This window comes from Sarcophilus harrisii, chromosome 4, assembly GCF_902635505.1.
Source record: "Sarcophilus harrisii chromosome 4, mSarHar1.11, whole genome shotgun sequence".
Taxonomy (NCBI): Eukaryota; Metazoa; Chordata; class Mammalia; order Dasyuromorphia; family Dasyuridae; genus Sarcophilus; species Sarcophilus harrisii.
This window is the reverse complement of record NC_045429.1, coordinates 289196790-289218898: the sequence shown is the minus strand read 5'-3', so window position 1 is coordinate 289218898 and position 22109 is coordinate 289196790. Positions and strand designations below refer to the sequence as shown.

The window sequence follows — 22109 nt, the reverse complement described above, 5'->3', positions numbered from 1 at the left end:
CACGTATATCTACATAAACCAGGACTACGTACCCCGTGGTGGGGGGGGGGGGGGGGGGGGGGGGGGGGGGGGGGGGGGGGGGGGGGGGGGGGGGGGGGGGGGGGGGGGGGGGGGGGGGGGGGGGGGGGGGGGGGGGGGGGGGGGGGGGGGGGGGGGGGGGGGGGGGGGGGGGGGGGGGGGGGGGGGGGGGGGGGGGGGGGGGGGGGGGGGGGGGGGGGGGGGGGGGGGGGGGGGGGGGGGGGGGGGGGGGGGGGGGGGGGGGGGGGGGGGGGGGGGGGTCCGGCGGGAGTGCGGGAGGCGGCAGGAGCCAGGCGGTTCAACCACAAGGGACAGAGGAGCTTGGGAGAAGACAGGGTAGCAGGACGGAACCCGAACTTGAGCTGGGGTTAGGGTTGAGACAGTCTCAGGAGGGTGGAAGACTGTAGAGGCACCGGAGACAGCACCGGGAGTCTGGGGGTGGGGGGTGGGGGGAGGGGCGGTGCGGTGGCGATGCTGGAAGCCATGGCGGAGCCCAGCCCCGAAGGTGAGCCTGGGGACCCGGAGTTGGTGACTGGGAAACTTGGGGGGCGGGGAGCTCCGTAGAGCCCCGGGGGAGGGGGTGATGAGTTGGGATACCAGGACCGGGAAGCGGAGGCTGAAGGAACTGGAGGGAGAGGTCGGACGTTCGGAAGGGGTGAGGGAGGGCCCTTGGACTGGGCCGGAAGGGGGGAGCTGGGCAGCCTGTGGGGAACGGCCTTTTGGTGCTGCTTTTCGGGCTGGGAGGGGATCTGCTGTGGATCTGGGTGCAGTTAGGGGGTTCAAGAATGGGAAGTGAATGTGAAATAGGATAAAATTGGAGGTGCGGAGCCAGGTAATTTTGGGGGGCTTGGGGATCCAGGTTAGTTGAGGAACAGCCCGGAGGAGAAAGGATGGGGAACTGCTGCGGGGGAGGGGTGCTGTGGAACTGGGTAACTGCTGGGAGGGGGAGGGAGGTGACTGGAGTCTGGGAGCTGCTGGGGGAGGGGAAGGGTGGCTAAGGAACTGGAGCCGGGGAGTTGATTGGTAGGGGCTGGAAGAGCCATGAGGACCAGAAACTAGAGACTTGTCCAGGACTTAATAGAGGGGACTGTAGCTGGGAGAAAATGGGCTGGAGGGAGAAGCTGAAAACAAGAGGAGCCTAAGGGTGGGCCTCCTTCACCTTCTAAACACACCCCCAAGCTGAGAAGCCGGGAAATGGGAGAAGGTTAGAGGGAGTAGAGAGTTTTGAGGTATGAAATATTGAGTCTGAGAATAGTGATAGAGTATGGACAGAATACTAAGCAGAATGTCTACAAATTAAAGAATAGGACCTAGGGAATCTTCTAATTGAGTTGGGGGAGGTAAGCTGCATGTCCAGGCTTGAGAATGAGGTCTTGAGATGTGATGAGGAGGAGAGGAGGGGTATTTTGAAGCTAGACTAAACCTCAGAGCTTTGAACTGGTCTGAAAAGAGAACCCAGAGAATAGAATAGTTGGACCCAGAACATGATGATATGTGGGAGTGTCCCAACCAAAGGATGGGGAGTGGGAGCTTCATATAAAGGGCAACAGAAAAGCCAGGAGTTCTTGGGGCCTAGAAGAGTAACAATGGAAAAAGTAGAGTAGAACCCGTAGAAACATCAATATGGGAGGACAAATGCAAGCCAGTCTTAAAAGACTGGTCAATGAGCTAGGGAAGATTACTTGGAAAGAAAATAGAAGCAGAATCTCTCAGGCCTCACTGCTGTAGGAAGGAATGGAGAAAAGAGAAAGTGGGGTCCTTAAAGAAGAATAATGTTGAGGGAAAGATATGTATGATTTTGCAGTCCCTTGACATAGCTCTTTTGATTTTTTTTTTTTTTTTTTTTTTTTTTTTTTCAGATCTTCCTCCGAACTTGAAGCCAGAGGCCCAGGTGAGATTCCCCCCTTCCTACTCCAACCTAACCTCCCATTAAGGAACAAGACATATAAATTTCTTCCCCTCTCTCTCCCCTGCTACCCCAGTTCTACTTCAAGGGACTTTACTTCTGGACCACTGTACCCTTTGGGGATCCAAGTGTCTGCTTTCTTGCTCCATCCCAATCCTTATATTCTTTTTCTATAGCCCCCTGAAAAACGAAGGCGAACAATTGAAGACTTCAACAAATTTTGCAGTTTTGTCTTGGCATATGCTGGCTACATTCCCTCCAGCAAAGAGGTAGGGCAATGATCTTGGGAATGGGACATGAAGGATTTAGATAAAAAGGAAGGGGGAGGGAAGGCTGAAGTAAGATTTAGGAAGACTGGAGGGGATAAAGCAGAATTGAGGGGTAGTTTCACAAGTCTAGAAGGTTATGAAGAATGAAATGGATAGGTGAATCTGGAGTTGGGAGATGTGGTAGGATGGAGAATTGAAGGATATTGAAAATGGAGAAATTATGGGGATTCAAGAGGATTAGAATTAGTGGAGATAAGGTTAATGCATCTAGTTGGGGTAGGGCAGAATTAGGGAAATAGGACATTTGGGTTATATTAGTTTTGTTTGGAATTTTGAGTATGCTGGAAAAGTTTTTGAGGTTCTTGGGGGCACTCTTGGGATCTTGTGGGGGGAGTAGAGGTAAGAAGATTGAAGGTATCCGGTGTTTCATTTAGTGCCATGAATCCTTGGCTCAAATCTTGTCCAAGATAATCATTAGCAGTGATCACAGGCATCTATAAAATTGGGATGATACTTAAACTGTCTATTTAAAGAATTCCATTTGCAAACCTTAAGAGTTCTGTCTACTGTGGATGGTTATTTCTATTAATATGATTAAGATTAAAATAATAGAGCGTGGGGGGGAAATAGAGGTTCTGGAAGCAAAAGAGGTGTTTGGGGATTGTTGGCCTTTGCAGAGAATTGGTTGAACTTGGAAAATTTAACTTGCAAGAGTCTCAGACTTTAGACAACTAGTCTAGCACCTGCTTGTGGTTTAGTCCGAAGGTGTGGGGAATGGAGTTGGAATTTTGTTGAAAGAGAGCACCAATACTTAACCCTCCCTTCCCACCCACCCCTAGGAAAGTGACTGGCCAGCCTCTGGTTCTAGCTCACCATTTCGGGGAGAGAGTGCTGCAGATAGTGATGGCTGGGATTCAGCCCCTTCAGACCTTCGAACCATCCAGACTTTTGTCAAAAAGGCAAAATCTTCCAAGAGGAGGGCTGCCCAAGCAGGCCCCCCTCCACCAGGGCCCACCTTTCCTCGACTGCAGGCCTCTGACAATGCTACACTGCTTGAGAAGATGAAGCTTAAGGACTCTCTCTTTGATCTGGATGGACCCAAAGTGGCACCCCCTCTGGTCCCTGCACCCCCAACACATGCTCCTCGGCCCCCTACTACCCTTACCCCTGTCATTGCTTCCCAGGAGGATCTCCCTCAACCTTCCCGAAAAAAGGACCGAAAGAACCGAAAATTGGGGCCAGGTGGGGGAGGAAACTTTGGAGTGCTTCGGAGGCCCCGCTCAGCTCCTGCAGATGGTGAAAAGAGATCAAGAATAAAGAAGAGTAAGAAGCGAAAGTTGAAAAAGCCGGAGAGGGGGGATCGACCCCCCCCTTCTGGGCCCCCTCGAGCTCTTCCCAGTGACACAGACTCTGAAGAAGAGGAAGACGAGGAGGAGGAGGAAGAAGATGAAATAGTAGCAGTGACAACAGCAGTAGCAGGCAGTTGTGGGGGTGAAGCCCCAGCTTCTTTACTCCCTCCACCCCCTGAGGCCCCTCGGCCCCTCACCTCAACCCCACCAGGAGGTATCCCTACAGAGAGTGAAGCCAAGGAAGTGGGGAGCACAGAGACAAGCCAGGATGGGGATGGGAGCTCCAGTGAGGGTGAAATGCGGGTAATGGATGAGGACATCATGGTAGAATCAGGTAAGAAGGGTGTTTGAGGGAAATATACTGGGGAGAATGGGGTGGGAATAGAGAAGGACATATACTTTTGTCTCTGAAGGGAGTAGTGGGTTTTTTGGGATGGGGGAGTGCTTGAATTTCTGTAGACTATGAGTCCTTGGCAGAAACTGATCACAAACATCCCTTCTCCCAGGCGATGACTCATGGGACTTGATCACCTGTTATTGCCAGAAGCCTTTTGCAGGGAGGCCCATGATTGAGTGCAGTTTATGTGGAACATGGATCCATCTTTCATGTGCTAAGATTAAGAAGACCAACGTCCCTGATATATTTTACTGCCAGAAGTGCAAGGAGTTGCGACCAGAGGCCCGTCGGTCCAGTGGTCTCTCTAAGCCTGGAGAGCCCTAAGATCCGACCCACCCCAAACCTCTTCTACTTCAAGTTGGAACTCTTCCCAGAGACATCACCACCAAGATGGGGTCCCTATGTTGTCACTGATCCATTGGGATTTGAACACTGTCCTATTATGAGGTGGGGATTCTCAAGAAAGGCTTGCTTGGGAATGAATGGGTTTTTCCCCTCAAGCCTTTAGGACTTGAATTTTGATCCATTGAACAGGAAGGTGTCCCTCTTCCTAAGATTCCCTACTTCATCCCTTCACTGTTCTGCCAGTTGATCCTGCTTACTCCCATATCCACCAGCCCAAACTAGGGCTGGAATCAGGGTGGGGTGAGGCAGTTGACTATACCTCTAGTGTAACATAGCATTGCCTACCCCTTTCTTCCATCATTTGTTTGGATTCTTACCTTTTATTTTCTTGAACCCTTTCTCCCATTTCTTTCCTTTTGAAAACCTTTTGGCTCAGGTGGCCAAAGGAAGGTTAACACATGGGTCTCTGTCTTTTGTGTGGGACAGGTGATATTTCTATCATCTACCTACTTCTTTGTTTTAATAATATTGGCCAGCTGCTTGTACATACAGCGTGTTTGTAAATAAAACAAAGTGGGCTCTTTTGTGTTTATAGCCCTGTGACCCTTCACTTTCCTTCTTCGAAGGTATATATCTGATGTAGAAGAGAAGGGAAAGCAGTGCTAGATTATCATGTTCCCCCTGCTCCCCTCCCCCCCAATACTGAAAACTAAACTGTTTGCTGCTCTGTACAATGAAAGGACCCAGATCCTGAGGTTTCCTGGTTTACACATTCAAATATAGTTCTTTGGACCATAAGTGGGAAAATCTCTAGCAGCTGGCTTTCAGCGAGGGTCTCTTCTCGGCAGAGAGGAGGGGGAACAGGACGATGAGGATATATGAGGACAGAAGTACAAGAGGGTTGGTGGTCTGTAAAGAAATGTGCGTTGTCTTATTCCTTGGACTTCAGTGGGAGCTGAGGATAATTTTAGGGGCGGGACTTTGACTGGGGATTGGGAGATTGAAGGTGAGGGAAGAAACAGCAGCACCGTGGGTAGGCAGATTGTGGGGCGTCCTCACGTGATTAGGGAGCCGAGAAGCCGGAAGTGAGGCGCACCACGTCACGTGAGGCGGCGGCAGTGGGAAGTGTGTGGCGTGAGGCTGGGTTGGAGGGCTAAGAGCCGGGAGGGCGTTCACTTTGAAGGTGTAAGTACTGCTGGTGTGGGGTGTGGAGGAGAGCGAGCCCGGGCTCCGCCCCCTCCTCCCTTCACCTAGTCTGCTTGGGTTCGGTTGGCTAGGCCAGGCGCTTGTATGCGCAAGCGCGGCGGCATAGGCTTCTGGGCTCGGTCTGGTGGGAGAGGGGAGCATCAAGGCGGGGAGGGCGACGCGGACGGACCATGGCGGGCAGCGGCGCCGCTGGACTTAGCGGGGCCGGTGAGACGAAGGTGATTTACCATCTGGACGAAGAGGAAACTCCGTACCTGGTCAAGATCCCGGTCCCGGCCGAGCGCATCACCTTGGGAGACTTTAAGAGCGTCCTGCAGCGCCCCGCCGGGGCCAAATACTACTTCAAGTCAATGGACCAGGATTTCGGGTGAGCGCGGGGCCCAGGGCCCGCCCGAGCGGCCGGGAGGCGTGGCGGCGGTGGTGGCGCGGGGTCCGAGGGGCCACTGCCTTACCCTGGCGGGACGATCCGAGTCTTTGAGTTGTTCTCGGTTTTCCGCTTTGTTATAGCTGGAGATAGATGGCACTTGGGCTCCAAGAACTTTGGGAGGGTAGGTCGAGAAATAATACGGCGCGTCCCAAAAGTCTTAGTATCTTTTTGAACGATCTTAAAATTAAACCTGACTTTGCTGATGAGTAAACTGAGGCACTGAGATTGATTTTGCCCATTTACACAATTATTAAGTGTCAGAGCCAGAAATAGAATCCAGATCTCTAGTTTTGATCTAGTTTTCTCTCCACACTTTCTATGTGATGATGTTTGCACTACTTTTCTTACACCTATTGTCAAGATCCAACGTGGTAAACTATTACTCTGATGATGAGGATTGCCTGGACTATAGTAGAGTTGAAGCTAGGGAATGTCTCTTTATCTTAAAAGGAATCTAGACTTTGATAAAGCAAATCCCAGAGAGAGAATAGTCAAAGTGAATTAGTTTGGGCTGTATTTGGGCCTCCTTAAACATACTAAACTGAAAGGCAAGTTATGGAGGATATACAGTTAGGGGCCAATGTCAGTTTGATCACTAAGGAGTTATGGTCATAAAGGCCTGGATCAAAGGCGAAGGAAGGATTAAGAAATTTGAACGTTGTAGGATTAATGGGTCTTCCTAGTACCTTGTGCTGGGGAAACCAAAAAGAGGGAGAGTTGTCATTCCTTTGGAGTTTGGGATCCAGTGAGGTGTGGGGTCTCCCATACTGATGGGAGAAACACAGTCCCACCCTTGGCTGTTAGGATGGGGTACTCATCTAGACACAGGCAGAAACCCAAGTGTAGATGGCATTTATTTGAAAGGATTTCTAGACATAGGGAGGAGGGGGGGCCGGGAAGGAAAACATTCACTGCCTGGACAGAGCTTCAGACACAAGTGCCAGTAAGATAATGGTGGAATGAAAGATGGGGACAACTGAGATCCGTCAGGATTTCCATTGGAATAGATTAGGAAATTAAGGAGAGTCATGGATTTGGAAAATAAGAGGGACATATATCAGCAAAGGTTTGGTGTCTGCCAGGAAGGGCAAAAGAAAGGATCAATATGTACCTAACTGGAATGGATAGATCAAGTCTTGGCATAGGGCAAATATAGTTTAATGAGACTGAGTGAGCTTGGGTGGATGATTCTTGAAGGTTAACGAGTTTCAAGTAGACACAAGAAACATTTAGAATTACCAAGTTCCTAACTTTGGTGGGGAAGAAAAGTAAAAGGATATAGATAGCAAGAATTACTGGGGGAGGGAAAGGGAGGGAGAGAGGATTCCTACCTAGTAATAGGAGGCTAGATTGTTGTCAAATTGAGGGATTGGAGAAGAGAAATGATAACCTCTTTAAAAGGCCCCATTTCCCCACCCAATTAGGAGAGTTTCAGAAAGAAGACTGACATGTTCGAAAACAGAACCTTTGAAATGGTAATGTTTTATCTAGCCCTGTTAACTCTATTCCCATTTCCTTGCAGAGTGGTGAAGGAAGAGATTTCAGATGACAATGCCAGATTGCCCTGTTTCAATGGGAGAGTGGTCTCTTGGGTATGGTAGCTTAGGCTGTGGGGGGCCCTTCAACATTACTAACCCCACCAGTTTCCTTAAAAGGAATTTCTGATTACTTGCCTGTACCCTTGCCTAGGGGCTTTCGCTTTTTCCTAGTCCCCTTCCTCAAAATAATTTTTTAGTCTCATAAAGCCTAATTTAATCATTCTGTGTGTGTCTTGAGATTCTTTTGTTAGGGTTTCCAGATTTTATTTTTCCATCTTGGGTTCCTTTCCAGGTTTTCCTTGGCCTCATCCCCCTCTTCCTCCCTTTTATTTCCCCACCAGAACTTTTATTCTGTTCTTACCTTTCCTAATAAAATTTTTTGATCCTTGTTCCCCATATCTGTAGCTTGTGTCCTCAGATAGCTCACAGCCAGAGAATAACCCCCCAGCCTCTGAACCTCGGCCAGAACCCGCATCTCCACCCCCGCCATTGCCTCCTCTGCCTCCTGAGAGGACTAGTGGCATAGGGGATTCAAGGCCTCCATCATTCCAGTGAGTCCTGGGGAGTCTTGTTGGTGATGGGAGTGGGAGGGAAAGAGAAAACGGGTTTGGTTCTAGTCAGATTCTGGGGCTTGTTGATAAGCATTGCTTTTAAAAACAATCCTATCACCATTACACCTTTCCCCGACCCCATTCCTTTTCTAGCCCTAATGTATCTAGTAGCCGAGAGAACCTGGAGCCTGAGACAGAAACAGAGTCAGTGATATCACTGAGACGGGAGCGATCCAGGAGGAGAGAGAGCATCGATCACGTTGGTGAGGGCAATCATACTCCTAAATTCTGAAAAAAAGTGGCATGGTTTATGTAGTCTGCACATCTGAATCCCTAAAGGGAGCAATGAAAGGCAAAGAACGAACCAGGGACACAGGAAACTAGATTTGGATCTCCCTGGAGCACAAATCCAGCCCTCTAAAACCCTTTATCTGACTAGGTGGGAGCCATCGACCTAGTGGTTCTGCCCGCCTGGAGCGGCACCTGGCTGGTTATGAGAGCTCCTCTACTCTTCTAACTAGTGAATTAGAGAATACCAGCCTGGGAGATTCAGATGAGGATGATACTATGAGCAGGTATGGCTTCTATCTTTTCCCAATCTGACTTCACACTGCTTGCTTTCCTCCTCAGCTTACTGTTTCCATTAGACCCCTGATCTTTTTTGCCCACATTATCCTTATTAGGTTCAGTAGCTCCACAGAGCAGAGCAGTGCTTCCCGACTCCTAAAGAGACACCGGCGGAGGAGAAAACAGCGACCACCTCGACTGGAGAGGGTGATGTGGCCAGGCACCTCTGAGGGAGTCTCTGAGGGAAACTAATGGGTAGAACTGGGAAACGGAAAAACTGGGTCTGCATATGTCTTGATTGAAATGGAGATGATGGGGCTAAGGATTATAGAGGTGGTTAGTTAGAAAAGGGAATAAAAAACTTCATTGTCCTTATTTTCTCCCCACCACAGACCTCATCCTTCAGCAGTGTAACGGATTCCACCATGTCTCTCAACATCATCACAGTTACTCTCAACATGGGTATGGGGGCAATCGGAAGTCTGGGATTCTAGAATGGGAGGAGGTTGTATATGGGAGGTAGACTGTTGGGATTTGTAGCTATTTATTGGGACTTGTTCATCTGAGTCTCTGGGGGATGGGGAATCAAACTGCCAAACAAAATGCCTCCACAGAGAAGTACAATTTCCTGGGCATCTCCATTGTGGGCCAAAGCAATGAACGTGGCGATGGCGGCATCTACATTGGCTCTATCATGAAGGGTGGTGCTGTGGCTGCAGATGGGCGAATTGAACCAGGGGACATGCTACTGCAGGTGTGCATAGTAGCACAGGTTTTCCCCCCTTCCTTGGGGTCCTTAGCTACCTCCTCACCTTTATTCTCTAACACTCCCCTCCAGGTAAATGACATGAACTTTGAGAACATGAGTAATGATGATGCTGTACGGGTGCTGAGAGAGATTGTGCACAAGCCTGGGTGAGGCCAAGAACCAGATCTCTCACTTTTTGTAGTCTTCTCCTGTGGTTTTTCTCTTCCCCACTATTGCTGCTCCCTCCTTCTGTATCTTATTCCCTTGAAAGCTTCCTTTCTTTCCATAGCCTTTTGTTCTAATTTCCCATCCTAGCTTGCCTCTCAACTGTCCTATCTTATATTCTGTCCTTCCATGAGACTGACTAGCCCTCTTCTCTTACAGCCCCATTGTGTTAACAGTAGCCAAGTGTTGGGATCCCTCGCCTCAGGCTTACTTCACACTCCCTAGAAGTGAGTGATCTCTTTTTTGGAAGGAAGGGCATAAAATCTAATAGTTTAGGAAAACAGGGAGAATCTTGGGTCTTTAAAGAGAAAGGAAGTGGAGGAGTTGTAGGAAGTATATATACCCTTAGAGGTGAACCAAATGCCTCTGGAAAGTGAAGTGATCCAATTTTGCTCTTTTGTTATATTCTTTCTCCCATTTCTCTAAGATGAGCCAATCCAGCCTATTGATCCTGCTGCCTGGGTCTCTCATTCAGCAGCACTCACTGGTGCCTTCCCTACCTACCCAGGCTCTTCTTCCATGAGCACCATAACTTCAGGTTCCTCCCTGCCTGATGGTAAGGCCTTATTTGGTGGTATTGTCTTTCCCCACAAGGGAAGCCCAAGTCCTGACTCCAGAACCCTTGGAAGGATGTAATGGCCATTGGCTTAGCAAAACCATGCCATGTCCTTCTGACTTATTTCCTCAGTTTATTTTCTTCTGCCCCTTCCTGGGACACATAAGTACAGCCCCTTGTCCTCAGCATGCATGTTTTTCCCCCTCAGGCTGTGAAGGACGAAGCCTCTCTATACACACAGACATGGCGTCTGTGACCAAGGCCATGGCAGCCCCCGACTCTGGGTTGGAGGTCCGGGACCGAATGTGGCTCAAGATAACTATCCCTAATGCTTTTCTGGGTAAGGAGAACCAGCTCAAGAAGGGAGGGCTGAAGCTGGCTGGAGGAGTTGGGGTCCATGTTGCCTTTTATGATATTCTGAGACATCCTTGTCTATAACAGGCTCAGATGTAGTGGACTGGCTTTACCACCACGTAGAGGGGTTCCCTGAGCGGCGGGAAGCAAGGAAATATGCCAGTGGGTTGCTCAAGGCAGGCCTCATCCGGCATACTGTCAACAAGATCACCTTTTCTGAACAGTGTTACTATGTCTTCGGGGACCTCAGTGGGGGATGTGAAAGCTGTAAGACATTTTCTTCCTTTTCTATTACTTATCTACCTGGGAATGTTCAGTCTTTCCTGATTGAGAATCCCTGCCTCAACATTTGTCCCTCACATTCATAAGTCTCACTTGGGGTTGGGGACAGATACACAATGTAAAGGGCAAATAGAATGTTGGACACAGAGGCCTAGGTTCAAATCCCAGCTCTGCTATCCCAAACCTGTCTGACCATTATTAGGCCAGTTTCCTTTCTAGTTCTCTTGATTCTTTTCCTGTTGGAGGGAAAGTCCTTAAGAAAGTTGGATTTGCACAACAATCTTCCTCCCTTGGTCCCAACCATCCCAGTTCTAACAGGCCCTTGAAAAAACAGCTCTCATAGCACAGAGGCTGAAGATCTTAGATTCTTGAACCCCAGAGTGTTCTTTCCCTCCCTTCAGACCTTGTGAATTTGTCTCTGAATGATAATGATGGATCAAGTGGAGCTTCCGACCAGGACACATTGGCTCCCCTGCCTGGGGCCACACCTTGGCCCCTGCTGCCTACTTTCTCCTACCAGTACCCAGCCCCACATCCCTACAGCCCCCAGCCTCCCCCTTACCATGAGCTCTCATCCTACAGCTATGGAGGGGGCAGTGCCGGAAGCCAGCATAGTGAAGGTGAGTTGTATATCAAGTGGGCTTGGAGTGACTGGAGAGAGTTGGTTACTTAGAAATGTAAATGGGACTAGAAGGGAAGCATCACAGTGCTTCTGTGGATGTTCTAAATCTTTCTACCCCCTCTTCTCAGGAAGCCGGAGCAGTGGGTCTACGAGAAGTGATGGGGGAATAGGACGGACAGGGAGACCAGAAGATCGGGGTCCAGAGTCCAAATCAGGCAGTGGGAGTGAATCCGAACCATCAAGCCGTGCTGGCAGCCTCCACTGGGGTGGGGATTCCAGTGATGCCACTCTTCCTCCACCCAGGGGACTAGGTGGGGGTAGCAGCAGCCTTCGTTCCCACCCTACTCTCCATCCCTATGGGCCACCCTCTGGAGTGACCCTACCATACAATCCCATGATGGTAGTTATGATGCCTCCCCCACCACCTCCAGCAGTTCAACCTCCTGGGGCACCTCCTGTGCGTGACTTGGGCTCTGTACCGCCTGAGCTAACTGCCAGCCGCCAGAGCTTCCATTTAGCCATGGGCAACCCTAGTGAGTTTTTTGTGGATGTCATGTAGAACTTTTTCTATCACTTGGAGTTTTTTATACTATCTCTGTCTTGATTTTAATTCTTACCTTGTGAGTAAGCCTTTCTCACATTCTGTAGCCAAGACTCACTTTTGCCACTGGACACCATCGGATCCAATATGATTTTTTTTTTATGACAACCCAGCCAAGGAGTTACCACCATCAGTAGTGCCTGATCTGATCCTCTTTATAGGGTCACAGAAAATTTTATATAATAAACTTTGGGGGGTGGGGGGGAGATACTTTCTTATACTTTTTGATACTTAAAAAGGATATTTTTCTCAAATGAAGTAGCCCTGTAACAATCCTTCCTTGTCTTTACCCAAGTGGTTGGGGAGTAAGAAAGGATTGGGATGTTGTGGGGACCCTATTCCTACCTGCCTTTAGAATTCAAGAGCCCCAGAGCAAGGGTTCTGTAGCTTCTTATATTGCTATTTATTTTAGACTTTTGTGTATAAAACCCTAAATAAAGCAATAGAGGGAATTTCCTATTGACTGGCTATTTCTTGGCAATAATAGATCTCTAGCTCCAAGAAAGGAGATTTGGAGAGACATCTCCCACAAGATTTTCCAGGTTCAAAATATTTACTTTTTTTGTGGAGGAAAAATCCATTATCAAGGCAGAAATAAAGATTTTAAGTCCTTCCCCAGTAAGAGAAGATAAACAGGCCTGACTGCTTCAGGTTCCTCAAAGCCATCCCCCCTCTCTCTTAAGGGCCTGGCTACTGTGAGGAAAGGATGAAATGAGAACCTTGGCTTTGGCCAAAGAAAAGGCACATATGGGGTAGTGTTAGAAAGAGGTTAAGAATGCTCAGAAGCCAAGGGGGTTATTGGTAACTACACCTCCCTTTTCCACCATTGCCTGAGAGATGCCTTTAAAGTTTCGAAAGAGCTGGTGCTGTTGGGGGTCTGACTGCAGGCTGGCCATAGTTTCCCGAACCCGGGCTGCTGCCTAGAAGAAAACATAGGAATAAAGAAAGGATTACTTACTGTTCCTTCCCTAACTTCTGTTCTCTTGAAACACTCAGCCCTCACCTCTATACACCAGGTGTCACAGAGCATCTTCTCATGTTGGGCTGTGGGATGGCCTTCACTCAGAGATCGGGAGGCCCTGGTGTATGAGAGAGTTGGTAAGAAAAGGATTAGGTCCATTTTACACCATGCCCCCAATCTGGCTAGCCTCTTCTTACCTTGAAAGTACTACCACCATGGCATAGAGGTCAATGGCACTGTCTGCCAATCGATGCAGGAGGAATTGCTCATCTGGAGAGGAGATAGAGGAAGTCTCTTTATGGAAAGATAAAGGTGATTGGGGGGAATATATTCTTGGTGTCTTATTGACAATCTCTTACTTATTGACAATCTCTTCTTACTTACTGACAATTTCTTTCTTGAACTTTATCAACTTGGTTTCTACTACTGTGGCAAATTGTTCTAAAGCTCCTACTGCCTAGAGGGGGAAGAAAGGCATAAGGAGTGAGAAGAGTCCACACATACTCCCAAATTCCTTACCACTCTCATTTCTCTACCTTAAGTCCTTTACTCACCAGCTCACCACTCCGACTCAGATCTGGGTGGACAATCCCGCTCAAACTCAGGCCACTGCCTAGACCTGCCCGACTGGAAGAGAGATACTGTTAAGCCAACTCTCGTATCAAATCTCTAGCCTCCCCTATTCCCTTCATCTGAGCCCCACCTCCTTACCGCCTGAATTGCTTTCCTGCCTCTCCTAGCAGAAGGCCAGCATTTCCAAAAGGATTTTTCAGAGCCTTACCAAGACCAGTGAGTTCCTTTCCTTTGTCCTGTTTGAGGTGGAAGTGGAAATAGAGTAACAAGAGCCTACAATCATACCATTCCACTCTCTCCCCAGTTGTTCCCTATCTCACCATACAGCCCTGAAGAGCTACAAACAGCCTCAGAATGTCATTTGTTCCTTCAAAGATCCGGAAGATACGAAGATCTCGAAGTACCTTTTCCACACCTGGTTCCTAGAGAGACAAGACAAGGGACAGTATCATAAGACCAGACTATTTCCTCCCACCCTTAGAATCAACTTGTAATTTGTCCAAAATCAGGGGCTGGTCATGGCTTCATTCCATTTCCACCCATAGACCCTTATGGGAAGAGCTGGGGATCTCCACCTGCATAAAGCCCATGCCACCCATGATCTGGATACACTCATCTGTCACTGTCCATGCTGCTTCCTAGGGGTAGAGAGGACAGAGATAGGGTTAGTCATTTATGCTTTACCCAGGCTTGCTCACCCACCCCACATACCCCTCTCAGCCTGTACACTTAGTATATCCTCTTCCCCTCCCTCCCCCGCTTGCTTCCATTGTTCAACCTGCACATCTCAGGGCCTTACCGAGCCAAAGATTTTACTGATGGCCGCTTCTATCTGGAAGTCCTTAAATCCCTGGTCCATGTTGGAGCTTACCATGTAAGCCATAGACTGAGACAATAAGGTTGGAAACGGGAGAGAAAAGACTAGGTTCATCTCTGAAATTTCCCAAACAAAATATACTCCCCTCAAAAAAAAAAAAAAAAAACCAAAAAAACATTAAAAAGTTTTTTCCATGTCTTGGGACAAACCAAATTATAATTCCAAGGGGTAGGAGGCAATTTTGAACCCATATAAATTAGCATACCAGGGCTCATTGAGAATTGTACTTAACTTCCAATGAAAACCAAGTGTCTAGTGAAAGGCATACCCCCCTCTTAGGTGCCTTTCTAACCCTGGAGAAGGTCAGAGGACCACCATCTCATCAGTCTGCACATCAGAATAACTAGAATACAAGTTTACAGAATCAGGGTCTCTCACCATTTCAAAAATCCCTCAAATTCTTTTCCATGGCTTTCCAAAGAGGGAGGGGATCCATTAAGGAAATTTCAAATTTTTACCTTTAAGCCTCTCTATCCTCAACTAATTAAATTCTAATTCTTGGCATACTGAAGGATGCTGGTCCCAAATTATGGTTCTCAAATTTTTGTTCTCATTTTTTCCACTAAAAATGATTGAGGATCTCTTCAAAGAGTTGTTTATGTGAATTATCTGTATGGAGGCTTATCATAGTTAAAATAAAAAACTAATTTTGAATTTGAAGATCTTCTGAAACGGTTTCAGAGACCCTCAAGATTCTCTGGAACACACTTTGAGAACCATTGGTCTATGGAGTAGCTGACACCATTAGCTCAGTGTCCCAGGAACAAAGGAGATTAGATGCCCTTAAATCTTTGATGGAAAGCCTCACCTCAGTCACATACTGCAGTACTGCCATCCGAGCTAGCTTCTCCTGGATCAATCCAAAGTTATGGATTTTGTCCCCGAATTGGATGCGATTGGCAGCATGATCTACCTGAAGCAAAGACAGGATACACTAGAAACCCAGAGAACAATTACATATACATACCCAAGAACATTATTCTTTGATCCAAATCTCACCCTAGCTTTTCTCTGGACCTGTCTACTTTTATTCCTCCAAACAAAAGAATTAAGGGATAAGATCTTATGAACAGGCAGAAAGTCTCATTATGGAGGTCAGGCTACACAGAGACATTTGGTGGCACAGTAGATAGAATACTGGACCTGGAATTAGGAAGACCTGAATTCAAATCTAGCCTCAGATATTCATTAGTTTTGTGATTTCAGGTAAGTCAGTAACCTCTGTCTGCCTCAGTTTCCTTAAATGTAAAATGCAGATCATAATAGGAGCTACTTCTCTGGGTTCTTGTGAGGATCAAATGAGATGATATTTGTAAAAGGCTTAGCATATTGACTGAGCTATGATGAGTGTTATATAAATGTGTAGTATTTCCCTTTTCCCCTTCATGTTAAAGTTGCAGTCGGAGAATCAAATACAAGAAAGCTAGAGCTGATTCCAAGGACTTGGGTGTTTGAGGCAAGGAAGAATTGGGAGTAGAGGATTGTCAGGAAGATCCATTCAAATTAGGCCTGAAAGCAACATTTTGACTGGCAGATCACGGATATCAGGAGACTTACTGCTTTAGCAATGATGCTTTTCATGGTGCCAGCAAGAGCAGCAGCCATGCCAAACCTTCCATTGTTGAGGATATGCATTGCAACCTTGAAGCCACCTCCAACTTCCCCCAGCACATTCTCTGCAGGCACCTGCACCCCATCAAAGTACACCTCTGCTGTGTTAGAAGCCTTGATTCCCATCTTCTTTTCACCAGGCCCACTACATTGGTAGAGAATGGGAAAATAAGAAGTGACTGACTAGAAAAAGCAGGAATATCTAAAAACTCTATAATTCCCAGAATCAGACTAGTAATGGGGCTGGGTAAGCAACTAAGATATGTTCTCAACATATTGATAGCTCTAGCCTGCCTACCCTTTTGACTTAATATTGTGCTAAAACTATAGTTTCTAGCATGCTTGAAAAGAGAAATTGACCTTGGATTCCCAGGTATCATATTTTCCCAATCTTGTCCTCTTATCCCCCTCCTTTGCTTCCCCCAATTCCTGCCCCCATTCTACACACACTCACTTAGTGACTCCTCCAAAGCTCCTTTCTACCACAAAAGCTGTGATCTTTTCTTTCACTGCTCCACTGGATGCATCCTTTACTGGTGTCTTGGCAAATACTGTGAAGACCTCTGCCAGACCCCCATTACTGTGGAAGGATGAGGAAGCACAGAATCAGGATAAAGGGAGTAGAGGGAGAGGTGAAAAAATGGGAAAGGGAGAGGCTCCAAGGGGCAAGGAGCCAGATAGAACATAACAAGGGGGACAGCGATACGAGGCCAGCAGAACAGGATGAGGTTAATCACCTGATCCAGAGCTTGCTGCCGTTTAGGGTAAAGTACTTCCCACAGGAGCTGGGCACAGCTGTAGTTCGAATGGAAGCTGCATCAGATCCACTTGAGGGTTCTGTTAGACAAAAAGCTGCCAAGTTCTCACCTGTCAGGGAAAAGAGAGGTCATTATGGAAAAGAGAAATAGCTTTGCAACCCCATTCCAAATCCCAATATTCCTTTAGTCCTCAGCCCCAACCCCTCAATAATTCCCTCATCAGGCCCCTCATCTTCTCACAATCACCTCAGTTCATCCTAGCAGTCTTTGACAGTTTTTAGCATTACCCCTAAACTGCCAATAGTCCCATAGACCTCCTATCTACCTAGAGCTCTTCCTTCAGTAATATCTAACCTTTGACTCCTAAATAGTATGGCCCCCCTCCTCCATCCCAAAGATGAGTCCCTGACTATTTGTGAGAACTAGCTAGCTCTCGGGAAGGCTTTTAAAACATTCTAGCTGAACAAATTTTGAACCCTTCTGTTAGTCTCACCTACCAGATGCCAGTTTAGGGAGATATTTCTTCTTCTGGGCATCAGTGCCAAAGAGCAGAATACCTTTGAAACCGATGGACTGATGGGCCCCCAGAACGATGCCCACAGCAAGGTCATGCATCCCCACAATCTCCACAAGGCGGGCATACTGGGTAGGAAAGAGACTGAGTCTTACCTTAACTGGCTGGGGCAGCAACCAAAAATTCTATGTCCTGTCCCCTCAACCCAGAGTAGCCAGGAAGGGAACACAAAGCAGAGAGTCACAAATGGTAGGTAGAAGATGAATGTGATTTGGCTTATACGTATTTAAAATAAGTTTGAGGGGTAAGAAGGAGAAAGATGAGGTTTCTGAAAAATGTCTCATTCTAGATCTAGAGACTTGGGGACACCTAGAATAGAATAAGGAAAGAGACCTCAAGTCCTTCCCAGCTCAAAACTTACTCAAAACCTATAAACCTATGATCTTATATGAAATAGAAAAAGGATTGAGTTTCAAGACTAAGAAGAAGTTTATTGAAAAGAAGAGAGGTTTAAAGTACTTCGAAGAGCAGAGGGAAGGGCAGCTAGGGGAGACACCTCTTCCCTCTGCTTCAGCTTTTGCAATACTGGACCATTTCCTGGGATCATGGTCCTTATTAATCATCCTTTTTCAGTGTCTTGTGGTAAAATTAGTTTAAGCCTCACAAAACCCCTCTCAAGAAGAGTCTCTTCCCTTTTGACAGAAAAGCTGTCTGCAATTCTGTATGGCAGTCTCTAGAGGCATAAGAGAAAAGAGTCTAAAGGGTATGAATAGTCATAGAAGGTAATATAGAAATATGGAAGAGTAAGGGAATGGGAGGCTCTGACTTAAAGAGGGATCAAGGATGAAGTAGAAAGTCTTACCTGGGTATTACAAAGGCCCACACCCCCCAGCTCAGAGGGCACTTGGAGTCCAAATGCTCCTAATTCTTTTAGCCCCTGCATGGTAGAATCCTCCACCTTTTCTAGGCTGTCATTCTTGGCAGGATTATTTACCTCCTAGATATGAGAGAAAACCACAAGATCACAAAATCTCAAACACTGGAGAAGGCTCAGAAGCCATCTAGGAAAGACTTGTATACTAGAATCCTCAACAATACCCCTGGCATACATAATATGTTGACTTATACAGCAAGCTGTATAAATCCTTTCCCTACCCCCTCTTCTTTCTCTATAGAAATGTTTATGTTTGTTGATGCTTATTAAGTTTATCATAATGACAAATTAAAGACAGCCATTATGTGTTTCCCTGCACTTTAAGAAATCTCTTCTGGCAGTTAACTGTCCTTATTTCCTTCAACTATATTTATATGACATGGTTTCCTGTGCTTTTAAAACCCCTCCTCACCTCCCCGATTCCCCAATCTTCTGGTCATAGTCTAGCTTGTCCTTGCTAAAACACAGTGTCTAGAACTAAACACTAAATTTCATATGTGGACTGATTAGGATGAAGCAGAGCAGGGCTTCCATGAGTCTGGATGTTATGTTTCCTATTCTCCTATTCTATAATCAGATCTGGTTTTGGTCACTAATATTTCCATACTTAGCAACGGAGCTTGTAGCTGACTAAATGCCTCAGAGTTTTTTTTCACACAAACTGTTTTTAACCATAGTTCCTTAATCCTGTCCTCATGAAGCTAACTCTGAGTCTGTGGGATGTAACAATTTTCTTTATTAAATGACATTTTAGATTTAGTCCCTCTTTCTAGTCTGTAGAGAACTTTTTGAATCCTCATTTTGTCATCCAATGTTAACTATACCTCCCTGATTCAGCTTGTCTACAAATTTGGTAAGGATTCCATCTCTACCTCGGTGTAAACATGATAGCATTTACCCTCCCCTCAGCCGACCCAGCCACCAATCTAGCCACCCCCATCCACAACCCTCACCTCAAAGAATCGCGAGACGGGCCCCACCAGCTCTTTCAGGAACTGCATCTGCTCCTCATTCAGCACTATAAAGGTCAGGGGAGGAGGGGAGTCAGTTAACATGGGACAGCACCCTAAGAAAGCTGACCTTCTTTCTCTTCCCACCGCCTATTAGAGGAATACAGTCTACCTGAAGGATATGGAAACACCTGCTCTGTAGTAAGTTGTCCTTTAAACATCCCTACAGCAAATGACTTGGACTCCTAGGACAGGAAAAAGGGGAAATATAAAGAAGTTAAATGGAAGAAAGGGAACTATTCCCCTAATACTAATGCCACTCCCCTCAAATCACTCAACTCAGGTGGTGCCTACCATCTCATTTTGGGTATCTTTGTCCTTTGCTGAGGAAACAGAACCTGTTTTGTCAAGTACCACCTATGGAGAAGGGAAGGATAAATAAAATACTGGTAGCTTTAGGGGTAGGAATGGGGGAAGGGTAGGAGAATCGGGGATAAGGAAACCAAGCCCTTTGAGAATCCTCCTAATTCTAGATCTGTGTCCCCATAAAAGAAGAGTTAAAAGATTAAGGGGTTCCAAAGGCAAAGAGAAGTTTCTAAGAAGGGATGGGTGGGGCAAGGTAGATTCTGTAACCTTTACCCTAATTTCTCCCATGACCTTTCCCCCAATTTCAGGGCCAGACAGGAGCAGGTGACTCAGAACAGTTTGAACCCAGCAGGCAGCCAGGGGGAGCCCCCCAGCCTCTCACCCAGCCTAGTCCAACACACCCTCCAAGCTTACCTCTGTGGCCTTGTTGGCGAAGTTACGAGCAGTCTTCAAGCCCCAAAATGAACACCAGCTCTGGGGCCTGGGCAAGGAGATTAATTTTGAGACCCCTTTACCCTATCTCCCCCCCAAATTCCCAGCTGTCACTCTTGTCCCATGCTAACTCTTCCTCCTTCCCCTTCACCGAACTCCTCAGAACGAGTAGCCACGAGAACGTTAGATGGAGAAGACCTTCCTGCCTTTCGGTTGTTCAGATCCCCCTTATCCTCCATCACACACCTGGCCCTCCCTTGTCTCAGCAGCTGGAGCCCCACTTTGTGGACCATTCTTGCAGTCTGCATCTTAAACTCCAGCTCGGTGCCTCCTGCCGGCCTGTTCCTCCCAAACGCACCTCCTCTCTTGACTCTGACCTTCCACTTCTCCTCCCCCACTCCCGCTAGATGGATTTGCCCAGCCCCTGCCCGGCCCTACCCCTGACTCATCACCCATAATACAACTAGGGGAGGTAGGTGGAGCTTATTGCACTCATGGCATGCTGGGAGATGTGGTTCTTAGTTCCTTTTCCCCATTTCCCCGGGGTTTTCTCGCCTTAACAATGGATTCAAGTGTAACCCTTGGGTCTCCTTCTTTCAGTTTTCCATTAAGGCCCAGATCTATGTCTTATAAGAACAGGAGAAAATGAGATGTAATGGGGAGAGATGGACACTGCAAAGAAGGTAAAAAGCTAAAATTAGAGAGATGTAGTTGAGATTGGAGAAACGACATCCCAGATGTCCTAAAGTAAATCTAGGCTTAGCTTGTCTTGAGAGGCTTGGTCAGATGTACTTTTGTATTTAGTCTCTTGTCTTGACACAATCCCATTCACATCCAAGACTGACATACACACAAAAATACAACTACGATGGGAATCAGTGGAATTTTAAGTGTGTACCTGTGCCTGCTCCATGTATTTCTTTTTCACACACATCCCCCTTTAGACATAAGAAGTTCCTATGGCTTTAATTTGAAATTTAAAACTCTGGGTTGAAAGGAACTTACGGTGTCATTTTAGCACCGCTACTACAAAAGCTCCGGACACATCATTTTGGGGACTAGTAAGGTCTTTTTAGTATAAGGACCCCTCTCTTCCCATGGTTGGGAATTAGAGATGAAAATGAGAAGCCCGTCAATAACTAGCAATATCCATCCTCACTGAGCAACCCATTTTTTCAAGCCCTAAATTAATGTCTTTCCTGAGTCTAATTTGAATCCTTTTTGCTGTAGTTTCTATATGGTGTCTAACAAGTCATTCCTTGTTCTTTCTTTGATTGTCTCTTCCAGAGAGGATCCTTGTCCTTTACCTTATGTTTCCCCACTAAGTGAGACATCCATAATGTTACAAATATATCTGATTGGGGGTTAGGTAGACTGAGGGAACACCTATAACAAGGGAATTGGGAGGCCTAAGGATTTGGGAAGGAGTAATTACATAATTTAACAATCTGGTTGGGTAGAGAAGGCAGCTTAACTCAAATCCTCATGGATTAAGAAGATTAAAATGACGGAAACATGCCAAAGAAACCAGGAGGTTAGGTACCGGGGTTCCGGAGGGAGGCTTTGGAATTCTAGGGGTGAAAGAAAATTGTAACCTGGGATTCCTCTATATATGACTTGGGTGAGAGGGACAGAGAGATGGAGGATTGTGAAGGGATCAGCATGTATTTCTCTAGGTCATACTCTTGTCTCTGTTTCAACTCCAATAATCCTATCTTCATCTCTCCAGTTCCTAGATCGGCCCTTTGGCTTCTGGCTCCCCCACTCTTACAATGGGCACCTTACCTCCTTGCAGTGCTGCATAGTGACCTCTTCCAGGCTCTGCTGGGTGAGTAGCAGAGGGACTAAAAATATTGGATCCCCGGGCCGGGGGGAGAGAGGGGGAGAGAGGGGGAGAGAGGGAGATTGATTAGAGAAAAGGGGTGATAGTGGTAGTAGTATTCAGGATAGTATCTAGGGAAAGCAAAAATATGTGGAACTAGATGACTGGCAACTCATATTTGTTCCTTATGACAGATATCCTGGATTATTATGAAGATGCTGTCTGTGATAGTCTGGTAAGGGATTTGGGTTAGAATCCTTAAGGGAAATCTGTCTTTGAGAGAAGCTGGCCATGGTATAGAAGGAAAAGAAATATTAGAATTGAACTTGGGCAAGAAACTTAAGTTCTAG

General features: G+C 46.9%; 3 protein-coding genes across 3 annotated transcripts; 2 read left to right on the top strand and 1 right to left on the bottom strand.

The window, feature by feature from the left end:
* Positions 1-283: 283 nt before the first annotated feature.
* On the top strand, positions 284-5082 carry PHF23 (PHD finger protein 23). The gene is made up of 5 exons (XM_003768782.3): positions 284-523; positions 1878-1909; positions 2101-2193; positions 3033-3876; positions 4049-5082. Exons 1-5 carry the CDS (start codon positions 490-492, stop codon positions 4261-4263), a joined length of 1218 nt encoding a protein of 405 aa, XP_003768830.2. The 5' UTR covers positions 284-489; the 3' UTR covers positions 4264-5082.
* A 312-nt stretch (positions 5083-5394) lies between these two features.
* On the top strand, positions 5395-12441 carry DVL2 (dishevelled segment polarity protein 2). Its single transcript, XM_003768788.4, has 15 exons — positions 5395-5857; positions 7440-7509; positions 7861-8006; positions 8160-8269; positions 8446-8581; positions 8690-8780; positions 8966-9035; positions 9188-9327; positions 9412-9488; positions 9706-9773; positions 9974-10102; positions 10311-10442; positions 10544-10723; positions 11140-11358; positions 11489-12441. The coding sequence occupies exons 1-15, from the start codon at positions 5661-5663 to the stop codon at positions 11917-11919; spliced, it is 2196 nt and encodes a 731-aa protein (XP_003768836.2). The 5' UTR covers positions 5395-5660; the 3' UTR covers positions 11920-12441.
* Positions 12198-20360, bottom strand: ACADVL (acyl-CoA dehydrogenase very long chain). The gene is made up of 20 exons (XM_023502775.2): positions 20184-20360; positions 19920-19986; positions 19494-19556; positions 19312-19384; positions 19143-19207; positions 18118-18252; positions 17239-17383; positions 16721-16850; positions 16438-16563; positions 15930-16128; positions 15181-15285; positions 14295-14381; positions 14071-14133; positions 13816-13917; positions 13634-13731; positions 13477-13549; positions 13307-13379; positions 13120-13192; positions 12965-13040; positions 12198-12881 (listed from the first exon to the last, which is right to left on the bottom strand). Exons 1-20 carry the CDS (start codon positions 20243-20245, stop codon positions 12741-12743), a joined length of 1956 nt encoding a protein of 651 aa, XP_023358543.1. The 5' UTR covers positions 20246-20360; the 3' UTR covers positions 12198-12740.
* Positions 20361-22109: the final 1749 nt, after the last annotated feature.